Below are 11,851 nucleotides of genomic sequence, written 5' to 3'. Positions count from 1 at the left end.
GAATTTTTCCATCACTTGGGAGAGAGAGAGAGAGGAGCTCACTGATAAGCCGAGATCAGTGGGTAGCCTTATCACCTCGAAATGGGAGAATCTTTCCAGCTTTGAAATCAGTCACCGATTGAAATCCGCTTGGCGTGGACGTGCCTTTTTTTGGAAAGCCGCTTAAACATGCAACGATTCTTGGGAAGGAGCAGTCAGAGCCTACTGCTAAGATGTGGACACCGCTATCTGGCCACCACGCCCGTGGAGGAGGTGCTATTCCCCACCAAATCCGATTTTCCCAGTCGCCATATTGGACCCCGGAAAACGGATGTGGTGGCCATGTTGGATACCTTGGGTTTTAAGGTAGGATAGGGATAGGGATGTGGATCTTTACTATATAGTTATAACATAGATAAAGAAAGGAATCTATAATCTATATCTATTTATTAACTAGTCCTTGGCTGAGCTCACTGAAAAGGCCGTGCCCCAAAGCATTCAACTGAAGAGGGAACTCGACCTGGACAAACCCCTGAGTAAGTAGTGTTATTTTATAATCCCAAAAATAGCTGGAAATCAAAAACTAAGACATTCGATGAGGCAACAGACCCCCTGGCGTGTTCGCAGGCGTTGATAAGCCCGATGATAAGCTGGGATCAACGAGGTCTCCCGCCTCCTTATCGCTGTTGTGACTACCTCCGCTTGATCTTCTGTCTCTGGCTGACAACAACTTTTCACGACCAAACTTCTACACTTCCCTCCTTCCCCAGACGAGCACGAGCTAATCCGTCGTATCCGCGACATCTCGCTCAAGAATCAGCTGTGGCGCTCTTACATCGGTATGGGTTACCACAACTGCCATGTGCCTCATACCATTGTCCGGAACATGTTCGAGAATCCGGGTTGGACCACCCAGTATACGCCCTACCAGCCGGAAATAGCCCAAGGCCGTTTGGAATCTCTGCTGAACTATCAGACTCTGGTATCCGATCTTACGGGTCTGGATGTGGCCAATGCTTCGCTGTTGGATGAGGGAACTGCTGCCGCCGAGGCCATGTGCCTGGCCACGCGTCACAACAAGAGGAAGAAGCTTTACCTTTCGAACAGAGTCCATCCCCAGACTATTTCGGTGGTGAAGACGAGAGCTGAGGCTTTGGAGCTGGAGATTGTGGTGGGACCCATTGAGCAGGCTGATCTACCCAGTCGTGAGCTGGCCGGTATTCTCCTTCAATATCCGGATACCTATGGAGATGTCAAGGACTTTGAGGACATAGCTGCCTTGGCCAAAAAGAATGGAGTGAGTTTGCTTAAAGAAATCTTTAAAATAATATGAATTTTAATCTTTTTCCCCTCTGTAGACCCTTGTGGTGGTGGCCACCGATCTCCTCTCGCTGACCCTGCTTCGTCCTCCGGCGGAATTTGGTGCTGACATTGCTGTGGGTACCTCTCAGCGCTTGGGAGTTCCCCTGGGTTATGGTGGCCCCCATGCTGGATTCTTTGCCTGCAAACAGAGTCTGGTACGACTGATGCCGGGCCGCATGATCGGTGTGACCCGGGACATGGACGGTAATGATGCCTATCGCCTGGCCCTGCAGACACGCGAGCAGCACATCCGCAGGGACAAGGCCACCAGTAACATTTGCACAGCTCAAGCTCTACTGGCCAACATGTCAGCCATGTATGCCATCTATCATGGCCCGGAGGGTCTTAAAGCCATGGCCAACAGGATCCACCATTTCACACTGACCCTCCAAACAGGACTCCTGGGTGCTGGTCACGAAGTGCTCAACAAGAACTTCTTTGACACGCTGCACATTAAACTGGCTGGAAATCAATCTCTGGAGGATCTAAAGGAGCGTGCCGAGCACAAGCGCATCAATTTGAGATATCTGGAAGATGGCACTGTGGGTGTGGCTCTTGATGAAACGGTCAGTGTGGCGGATGTGGATGATCTGCTGTGGGTGTTCAAGGCGGAGGCTACGGTGGAGCAGCTCCTGGCACGTCGCGATGTTCTCAAGAACTCCATTGAGAACTCCAAATTCCTGCGTACTTCAGCGTACCTGCAGCATCCCATTTTCCAGAGCTATCACAGGTGAGTTTGGTATAAAGATAATATCAGTAATAATAGTTAAAAATACCTTTTAACCCCAGTGAATCCCGCATGGTGCGCTATATGAAGAAACTGGAAAACAAGGACATCTCTCTGGTGCACTCCATGATTCCCCTGGGATCCTGCACCATGAAACTTAATTCCACCACCGAAATGATGCCCTGTTCCTTCCGCCACTTCACCGACATCCATCCCTTTGCTCCTGTAGAGCAGGCCCAAGGATTCCATCAAATGTTCAACGAACTAGAGCGTGATCTGTGCGAGATTACAGGTTATGATAGAATCTCCTTCCAACCCAACTCAGGGGCTCAGGGAGAGTATGCCGGCTTGAGGGCTATTAGGAGTTATCATGAGCACAGGAACGAGGGACACAGGAATATCTGCCTGATTCCCATCTCTGCCCACGGCACAAACCCAGCATCCGCTCAAATGGCAGGCATGAAGGTGGAACCCATTAGGATCTTGTCGAATGGCTCTATTGACATGGCCCATCTGAGAGCAAAGGCTGAGGAGCATTCCAATGAACTGTCCTGCCTGATGATCACCTATCCGTCCACCATGGGCGTCTTCGAGGAGACTGTTGCGGATATCTGCACACTGATCCACAAGCATGGAGGACAGGTCTACCTGGATGGTGCCAATATGAATGCCCAGGTGGGATTGTGCCGGCCTGGAGACTACGGCAGTGATGTGTCCCATCTGAACTTGCACAAGACCTTCTGTATTCCGCACGGTGGTGGTGGTCCAGGAATGGGTCCCATTGGCGTCAAGTCCCACTTGGCTCCGTATCTGCCAGGACATCCGGTGGTGAGTCCCTTGAGCAGCGAGGAGCACAGCTTTGGAGTAGTTTCTGCCGCACCTTTTGGCAGCTCTGCCATCCTGCCCATCTCCTGGTCTTACATCAAGCTCATGGGAAGCCGGGGCCTAAAGAGAGCCACCCAGGTGGCCATTCTCAATGCAAACTACATGTCCAAGCGGCTGGAGCAGCACTATAAGACACTCTACAAGGCACCCAACTCGGATCTGGTGGCCCACGAATTTATCTTGGATATACGCGATCTGAAAAAGACGGCCAACATCGAGGCTGTGGATGTGGCCAAGCGACTGATGGACTATGGCTTCCATGCTCCCACAATGTCCTGGCCCGTCGCTGGAACCCTGATGATTGAGCCCACAGAGTCTGAGGATAAGGAGGAGCTGGATCGTTTCTGTGATGCCATGATTTCGATTCGAGAGGAGATCGCTGAGATTGAGGCGGGACGCATGGATAAGGCAGTGAATCCTTTGAAGATGTCCCCGCACACCCAGGCCCAAGTCATCTCGGAGAAGTGGGATCGACCCTATACACGGGAGCAGGCTGCCTTCCCAGCTGTAAGTTGAAATAATTCAAAATATTTAAATATTTAATATTTAAATCCATTTTTTCCAGATCTTTGTTAAGCCCGATGCCAAGATCTGGCCCACTGTGGGTAGGATCGATGATGCCTATGGTGACAAGCATCTCGTGTGCACCTGTCCACCCATATTGCCTGATTTATAAGATGTTTAGATCTTAGGAACAATCTTAATAACCGATTATCACTTATTTTTTAATAAAACAACTAAAGTACCTTTTGTACATTGCCTATTTTAATTTTGTTTACATTAAAAACTAAATTAGTTTAACTTCACAAATACATACACTTTGAATTAATGTTTAGTGTCATGTTAAATGCAATTTAAAGTTTAAATATTACTCATTACAAAAATAAACTTAAATTCTCTAATTTTTAAACACAAAATGGTGGTCATTTCATTACGTCCATGAGTTGAATAAGCATTTAAATATGTATACTTCGAGACATTTACATATAAATTAAATATGCATTTTAGGAATAACGTTTTTTCTAAGCTAATTAAGGGTGATATTAGATATGGTTAAGGGTTTCTCATTTTAAAGGGTTTCTAATATATCTAGCTATACTCCCTAGATGTACTTAGTTTTCTTAGCCTTTGACTCAATTTTCGACTCTTTCACGCGAGTCTTGTAATGTTTATGGAAGTTATTCACATCGTTCATGGGTATAGTCCACTCTTTCGGACTTGGAAGTTTTGTGGGATCGGTTGACTCTGAGTATTCAGGGATCTCAACTCCCAGCAACTTGCAGACCTTGGATAATACCACATCCACATAGCTGGAGATGATCAAGTTGGCCTTTTTGTCGTGTTTTGTGGGCTGCAGATTACAAATGACTAACTTACCGCCGCGCTTTAGGTTCTTCAGCGGAAGATCCCCACTTGGAACGATTTGTAGAGTGGTTCCAAGGGCTATATTCAGATCTGCGATGCTGGAGTGCATCAGGCCCATTTCAAGATCCTTTTCCGGGAGATCATGCTCCCAATCGAGTACGTTGTCGTATAGTATTCCCGATCTGCAGCTGCGTCCTTTACTCTCCAGGGAAGACTTGCACGGACGGTCCAAAGATTTCTGGCCCACAGTTTCCACGGCAGTGGATCTCACAAACTGGCGACGACACTTCTTACATTGTTCGATGTAAATATTACCATGCAATTCGGAGAGAAATTTCCTGTCCAGTCCAGATTTAAGGTGCAATCCATCGATGTTCTGGGACACCACATACTGCACGTAGCCACTATCCAGCAGGGCTATAATGGCCATGTGCGTTTTGGTGGGCCTCGCCTCGTCAAAGGACACATTGAAGTCCGGTTTTTCGCCCTTTTCCTCAAGTGTCCATACTCCCTTGGGTCCCCGGAAATCAGGTATTCCTGCAGAGGTACTAATACCAGCTCCTGTGTGCAGGACAACATGTCCGGATTTCTTGATTAAATCCACAAGTTCTTGGCATTTTTCGGTCACCACATCGTCGCTGTCGAAGGTTTCGGGAGCTCCCAGGACTCCCTTGTCGTCGTAGGCTGATAGTCCTTCCGCATAGTTACAGCTCATGCCGGGTTTTTGTTTGGATTTTCTTTAGAAATGCGATTTTTTGCATAAATATTGTTTTGTTTACGTTTTCTTGCGGCCCATGGAAGTTTTTTGTTTTGTTTTTGTTTTGTGTGACCTTCATACAAGAAAACGAGAAATACCAAAGAGCCTCGGGGAACACAGATTTGAAAAAGATTTTAAACGAAGGTTCCATAAATATATTTATTAAAATAACGTTTAATTATGCTTTTCAATCCATTTGAAAACAAAAACAGAATTAATATTATTAAAATAAATATCTCTTCATTTATCATAGTTCTTCCTTTTTAGTATATTTTGCAGTATATTTTAAACATTTTGCACTATATTTTTTTTGAAGTTGCTTGGTAACATTGTCGGAGCTGTTTCGGCCAGGTACCGTGGTTCTTCATCATTATATAATTAAACTCCAAACTCGATGTGATCAAAACAAACCTGGCAGCGCGAACCAAGTGTGAGAGAGTGTGCGGGTGGTACCACTGTGGAAGATGGTATCGCGGTGACGGACAAATGCCCACTTCTCCACACAGCAGCAGCAGCAGCAGTAGCAGCAGCAGAGTAGAGCAGCAACTTTAGCAATATGGAGGACGAGGGCGAAGCGGAGTCCACAGCCGGAAGTCGACCCACTGTGGCAGCAACGAAATGGCTGGGACCGCCGATACCCCGGAATGCCAACGTCTTTTCGGAGCGCTTCTTTGGCTCTTTCCAGTGGGAGGAGTTCGCCTGCGGCTGCGGAGCAGCCTTCGTCAACATCGCCGCCACTTACCCCATCTACAAGATGATCTTCCGGCAGATGCTGCACGGCGTGCCCATCACTTCGGCCTTTGCCCAGCTGCGGCACGAGGGTTTGGGTTTCCTTTATCGCGGCATGTTGCCCCCGCTGGCCCAGAAGACCATCTCACTGTCCATTATGTTCGGCGTGTTCGATGGCACGCGGCGTTACCTCGTGGAGGACTATAGGCTGAATGACTATGGCGCCAAGGTGATTGCCGGCGTGGTGGCGGGAAGTGCCGAGTCCATACTCCTGCCCTTCGAGCGTGTGCAGACCCTGCTGGCCGACTCCAAGTTTCACCAGCACTTCTCCAATACGCCGAATGCATTCAGGTGAAGTTTGCACATTTATTTACCTAACAAAAGCTAAACTAATACACCTTTTTATCCTGCAGGTATGTGGTAACCCATCATGGTTATCGGGAGCTTTACAGGGGAATTGAACCAGTATTTTGGCGCAACGGACTGTCCAATGCCTTCTTTTTTGTACTCCGAGAAGAGGCCAGTGACAGGCTGCCAAATAGGGTAAGTAAGCAATGCTTGAATCTATCAGAGTACCTAACGCATCCAACTTAATTCCACAGAAATCCGTGTCCACTCGCACGGCCCAGGAGTTCATTGCTGGCGCTGTGATTGGGGCCACTATCAGCACAATTTTCTACCCGCTTAACGTGATCAAAGTGTCTCTGCAGAGCGACATGGGCCAGCGTTCGGAGGGCAGCTGGCAGGCGGCCAAGCGGATCTACAGGGAGCGCGACTGCCGCATTAGGAACTTCTATCGGGGGTGCGCCTTCAATACGGGACGCTCCTTCATCAGCTGGGGCATCATGAACACGGCCTACGAGAACCTAAAGAAGCTGATGCACCAGCAGCCAACGCAGATGTCGCTGATCACGAAGTAAGTGGGGGATAGGGGGAAACCAAAGGTGGTTCTAGATAGAAAATAAGCACACATAGAAACGACGGTTACTTCTGCATTTTTTTAGCTAGCCAATTTTCATTTGGGTTAAGTCTAAGTCTAAGTTGCTCGTGTCGAGATGCTATTAAGGTGCTGAATTCTAGGTGTTTAATGTACATACACGCATCCTATGAGGAGGTATCCTCCTCCATTATAACCCATATCTGTATATCGATTCAATTGTCCCATCGGATGCCAAAGTTTTCTAGGGGCATTATACGAGAGCATTTATTGGAACCCAAATCTACGAGTTTACGGTTTAGTTAGTTACTATAACGACTTGTTGTAAATAATACCTACTAGATACAGTACAATATAATAGAATTGTGTTGTTCGTTCGCCGCTGATGACTTTGTGATTCATTGAAATTACTAAAAACTGAATACTATACGCTGTAAATTCAATGTTCGTATAAATATAGAGAAAACAAACTAAAATAAAAGTGTATTTGTAATTCAAAGTTTAATCATACATTCTTTTGCAATCTATAGTTAAGTGAGTTTTTCAGCATTTCCGTTGTTATCTTTCTAAAAGCTAATCTAGTGTCTAGGTGGTAGGGAACGAGTATCACAATTAAGATTAGAGGGATAAAGTGTGGTGAGTGGCCTAGCGCTTTTTAAGTGAGCTGCGGTAACGTTGATAAAAGTCCTCCATGGCTCTGTACTCGGGCTCTAGTATGTCGGGTATCTCCTTATCCAGGGAAGCAAAGTACACCATTGCCACGGAGCTGGTGCCACGCAACTCCTGCTCGTATCGCCGTAGCTGCTGGAAGAATCCTGAATTCGGGCGAACCTGTGGCCTTATGGACTGGACGTGCTTGTAGGCCTCGCGAAGGCTCATTCCCGCATGCTTCATCAGGTAGGCCAGGCACAAACTGGCCGATCGACTAACCCCAGCCACGCAGTGAATCAAGGTACACCCTCCGGTTAGACGCACTTCCTCTATCAAGTCTGCCACCTCATCAAAATGCTTGGACAAGTCCACCTCCGATCGATCCTGGGCATTAATGCGCAAATACACGGGACTCCTCTCACTGGATAGTGGTGTGTCGGGCAGCTCAGGAGCCACATTGATGACGCAGCTCACGCCCAGTTTGTCCATGTAGGCGGGTACCACCGCTGCAGCGCCGCAAAGGATCAAGGAAGGGGTAAGACGAGACAGACCGGGATAAGGTGTGTGATTCTCAGGACTTAGCTTGCTGGAAAAATAATAAAAGAAAGGAAGGAATAATTAATATTATCATTTTTTGCGGCAAACTTTTATTTAACAGCATAAATACAATCTTAAACATTTCATTAAGTAATTCATCATCCTAAACAAGCTCATAAAATGCTGTAAGAAATAAGTTTTATACTAAATACAGCTATTAATGCTATTTATGATTTATGCATTTAAGCTAAACTGTCTAAATTCTATTTCGGTTCATTCTTTTTCATATTTTTATATTTTTGTTAAAAATACTACGTACTCTTTCAGCTGGATACTAAGGGAAATTTAATATATTTTTTTATGAGTGGGTTGAAAAAACCAATAAAATAAGAAAATTTCTCAGAGGAACAAAGGAGAACGAACGAAACATTTGGTGTTAAGCCAAACAACAAATATCGCATAAACAAATGGCAGGTATTCATGTATGTATTATTATTATTTTTGTTTTTTTTTTTTTGCGTAGTACTGCTAAAGCTCTCAACATGAAACAGCCCACCATTCGAGCAGGGTAATTTTGTGAATGGAAGCTAGATCAACACATCACCCAGCCAGCAACCTAGCCCCATTCCCATCCCTCCCGAGAGTCCCAACAGATCCTACGTATTTATCAGGCGACGTCATGGTTTTTTAGCGCTGCGTAGGCAACGTACAAACAATAAACATATGCCACATATCTGCACATATATACGAATTTGTATCTGTACACCTCAAAAATGTTGTTTATAATTAGTTTCGCGGAGTGTATAATAAATGGATGCGAAATGAAAATAGAACTGATCTATAATGGTGTTTGGTGAATGAGTAAACAAAGATATAACGTATCCACATTCTATTGTTTTTGAGTGTTTAAATTACAATTTAAATGCAAAATATAGATAATTTTATTTTTAGAGACCTACAAAGATCATATAATTAAAAGCAAATTAAGACAAATAAATAAGCAATCTTTCCAAAGCTGTCAGTCAACATACATCCATATAATCCCATATTTATTTGCCCAATTTAAGATGGATACATTCCTAATGCTCCTATATATGGTTACATCTAAATAATTAAAAAACAGAGACATGACATCTGGCTCTTATGCGCCTCATCCATCAAGCCGCCCCGCTGTCAATGCCCCTTGTCAACAGAGATCAAATGGAGGTGGCTAAGACCCCCTCCTTTGGCACCTTTCCGCCTCTTTCAGCACTCTCCAAAAGAGGCTGACACTTAGGAATGTAAATGTAAAATTAAATACTGATTTTATTTTAACAACGAAACAAAATTACGCTATGAAAAGTATTATAGAACTACATTAAGAATTTGTATATTATTCTCAAAAGAAATATTTTAAGGGAAATGATGAGAATATAGTAATACAGAATATAGAATTATAATTATAATATTTAAAAAAAAGATGTTACATTTGTACAAACGATATAAAAATATGAAATATTGTCTATAATTTCTTACGATATTCCTAGTTTTAGATCCTAGCAATCTGTTGTTATATTCTAAACAAACCTTATTTATAACTCTAAAGTTTATTTATTACCAAAATTTTGTAAGTAAATATTGTTCTATTCAACTTGATTATGTCTGCTATATCCCTGTAAAGAGCATTGCGTTCTCCTGTGTGTGTGTCACACAGGAAAATATGTCTTTTTGGTTTTATTATATGTTTACGGCGACTTTGCGTCGTCATTAAATAATAATCATGAATTCCGCTGGCAAGTTGCCAAAATTAATCATCGGTCACTTTCACTAGACCAAGCCAGTGGCATCGGCGCAGAAATGTTTTTGATTTGAAAATAAGTGAAATTAAAATATTTCACACCGCCCGCATTTATGGACGACACAATGATTTTGTTTCTTTATTTTTTATTATCGCTAAATGCAAAAATAAAAACCAAGAACAAATTGTGATGTTTTTTGAAATTCCACATCCATTATTTATGTATTCACTGTATAATGGATGAATTCCAAGTCCTTGTATCTAGGCGGGAATAGTTTTGCATTGTCAATCACATGATGATGTGGTGGCGGGAACTAGGTTAATGGAATGGCGCGAACAACAGTGGATCCTCCCACGCTTATAAATCTATTAATCCTTCATTTATATTGTAATTGGCAAAACCAAAATGTATATTATTCTACTACCAATAATTTAAATATTACCTCAGGGCACCACACATATTTGATTTATTTATAATTTCGACTGCCAAAAATTTTTGACAGACCTGTAGACAGACCTGCCTGAGTTGCGCAAAATGAAAAATGACTAATTTCATTTTAGCAATTATGGTGTCCTTGAATTCAATTGTCAGAGTCAGGGCCTCCGATAAAGAATGCCAAGAATGCGCCAAAGAACCCAAGAATTATTTTAATGAATCCACATATATATTTTGCATTTTATTTCGACCACAACATTCAGTTCCGACATGATTTCCGCGTTGTATAAATGGGACAATTGCGAAAAATCGGGCCATGCTTGAAATACACACACATTTAGATATACTCGTACTTATATGTAAAATACGTTGGAATTCAGAATGGAATTTAGTTCAAAAAACACATCAGTTTTAAGAAACGCATGTGTCCAAATTGGGTGCATATGTTGTGGCTCGGTCTTTGAACTATTGTGCATAAAAAGAAGCTATAGAAAAAATGTTAATATATTTGTGTATTCAGTATTACTTTAATCTACAAAAAAGACTTTATTTTAAAAAATATTTTATTTTCAGATAGCTTGGAAAAATATTCATTTATTATACAAATTTCTTTGAAAATTTTTCAAAATCGAATATATTTTTTGAAGACTTATCTTCAAAATTCCCAATATGTTTTTTCCAAAGCTTTGACAGCTTTTATTTATTAGTGCTAACAGCGACTTGATCATAAATTATACATTTATCTATTTTCCGCTTATTGTTTAAAAAATTATTCTTATAAAGTTTCAGCTGCTGGAATTATGATTTTAAAAGTGAATATAATTTGATTAATATTACACATTAAAAAATTACATTATCAATACTTGCATAAAGGTCTATGGCTTTGTTTAGTACACTTTACAATTCAATTAAAAACTTTCACATTTTATAAAGCTAAGTAAATTGATACCATTACACTAATTAATTTTGTTTAGACCACGTCAAGCTGTCGGCCGACCACAAAGGTCCGGAAAAGGTGACATCAGCGTGCGACCTTGACTAAACCATTAATGATTGTCACTAACTAAAACAGGGCTCAAACGCCCACCGCAAACACATTAGGCAAGAACAAAATGCTAGGGGTGTACTATATAATTCTATATACTATGTTATTATGCGTGCAAATGACTCACTTTTGGCGATTCTCGTTCTCGACATTCTCATTATCATTATAGGGGATTCGGATGCCTCCGCCTCCAACAATCAACTCCTGCATGTTTACGTTACGTTCGGAATTCGCGCCACTTAATTAAGTATTTACGCTTCGCAATAAACAAATTCCTCAAATTCCAGACAGAGAAAATATATAAACTATTTTCCGCTTGATCTCCGCGATTCGGTGGTTCGGTAAACAAACTGAAGTTCCTCGGGTATTTTTCGAGGGAAAAGTGATCCTATTCTTTTTGGCAAACCAACGACGACTGAGCGACAGCGAACCGAAAAGCTTTTGAAAAAATGTTTTCAGTTGATGTGGTGAGTTGGGTCTTACGCCGAGGTGCGTAAAGGTGTTGTGGGTGGAAATTGAGGTGGAAAATTCACCTTCCAACAAACAAATTCCACCTGTGCGAGCAGTGCCAATTATCTCTACAGTCAGTAGGTAAAATTAATCAATACGGACATAAGAATATACTAATAATAGTTGAAAGTAAAATGAATTAAACTATATTTAC

General features: G+C 42.6%; 4 protein-coding genes across 4 annotated transcripts; 2 read left to right on the top strand and 2 right to left on the bottom strand.

The window, feature by feature from the left end:
- The first annotated feature begins 109 nt into the window (after positions 1–109).
- LOC110186158 (glycine dehydrogenase (decarboxylating), mitochondrial) lies at positions 110–3,707 on the top strand. Its single transcript, XM_020955209.2, has 6 exons — positions 110–345; positions 437–515; positions 750–1,276; positions 1,338–2,071; positions 2,131–3,460; positions 3,519–3,707. Exons 1-6 carry the CDS (start codon positions 169–171, stop codon positions 3,627–3,629), a joined length of 2,958 nt encoding a protein of 985 aa, XP_020810868.2. The 5' UTR covers positions 110–168; the 3' UTR covers positions 3,630–3,707.
- Sirt6 (sirtuin 6) lies at positions 3,697–5,164 on the bottom strand. Its single transcript, XM_020955259.2, has one exon. It carries the CDS (start codon positions 5,031–5,033, stop codon positions 4,056–4,058), a length of 978 nt encoding a protein of 325 aa, XP_020810918.2. The 5' UTR covers positions 5,034–5,164; the 3' UTR covers positions 3,697–4,055.
- A 202-nt stretch (positions 5,165–5,366) lies between these two features.
- Positions 5,367–7,246, top strand: LOC110186179 (mitochondrial nicotinamide adenine dinucleotide transporter SLC25A51). Its single transcript, XM_020955237.2, has 3 exons — positions 5,367–6,155; positions 6,218–6,347; positions 6,407–7,246. The coding sequence occupies exons 1-3, from the start codon at positions 5,632–5,634 to the stop codon at positions 6,722–6,724; spliced, it is 972 nt and encodes a 323-aa protein (XP_020810896.2). The 5' UTR covers positions 5,367–5,631; the 3' UTR covers positions 6,725–7,246.
- Positions 7,213–11,604, bottom strand: LOC110186180 (dual specificity protein phosphatase 18). Its single transcript, XM_020955238.2, has 2 exons — positions 11,315–11,604; positions 7,213–7,978 (listed from the first exon to the last, which is right to left on the bottom strand). Exons 1-2 carry the CDS (start codon positions 11,395–11,397, stop codon positions 7,387–7,389), a joined length of 675 nt encoding a protein of 224 aa, XP_020810897.2. The 5' UTR covers positions 11,398–11,604; the 3' UTR covers positions 7,213–7,386.
- Positions 11,605–11,851: the final 247 nt, after the last annotated feature.

The sequence above is a fragment of the Drosophila serrata genome, unplaced genomic scaffold, assembly GCF_035046125.1.
Source record: "Drosophila serrata isolate PLE 108 unplaced genomic scaffold, ASM3504612v1 contig_382, whole genome shotgun sequence".
NCBI classification, from domain to species: domain Eukaryota; kingdom Metazoa; phylum Arthropoda; class Insecta; order Diptera; family Drosophilidae; genus Drosophila; species Drosophila serrata.
The sequence above is the reverse complement of the archived record's forward strand: the minus strand, read 5'-3'. Positions and strand labels throughout refer to the sequence as shown.

Excerpts from the sequence above, each read along its gene's own strand:
- LOC110186158 (XM_020955209.2), top strand. The coding sequence starts at position 169 with ATGCAACGATTCTTGGGAAGGAGCAGTCAGAGCCTACTGCTAAGATGT. Across the intron at positions 346-436 it reads TGGATACCTTGGGTTTTAAG|TCCTTGGCTGAGCTCACTGA; the intron begins GTAGGATAGGGA and ends TTTATTAACTAG. Across the intron at positions 1,277-1,337 it reads CCTTGGCCAAAAAGAATGGA|ACCCTTGTGGTGGTGGCCAC; the intron begins GTGAGTTTGCTT and ends TCCCCTCTGTAG.
- Sirt6 (XM_020955259.2), bottom strand. The coding sequence starts at position 5,033 with ATGAGCTGTAACTATGCGGAAGGACTATCAGCCTACGACGACAAGGGA.
- LOC110186179 (XM_020955237.2), top strand. The coding sequence starts at position 5,632 with ATGGAGGACGAGGGCGAAGCGGAGTCCACAGCCGGAAGTCGACCCACT. Across the intron at positions 6,156-6,217 it reads AATACGCCGAATGCATTCAG|GTATGTGGTAACCCATCATG; the intron begins GTGAAGTTTGCA and ends TTTATCCTGCAG. Across the intron at positions 6,348-6,406 it reads GTGACAGGCTGCCAAATAGG|AAATCCGTGTCCACTCGCAC; the intron begins GTAAGTAAGCAA and ends TTAATTCCACAG.
- LOC110186180 (XM_020955238.2), bottom strand. The coding sequence starts at position 11,397 with ATGCAGGAGTTGATTGTTGGAGGCGGAGGCATCCGAATCCCCTATAAT. Across the intron at positions 7,979-11,314 it reads GAGAACGAGAATCGCCAAAA|CAAGCTAAGTCCTGAGAATC; the intron begins GTGAGTCATTTG and ends TTATTTTTCCAG.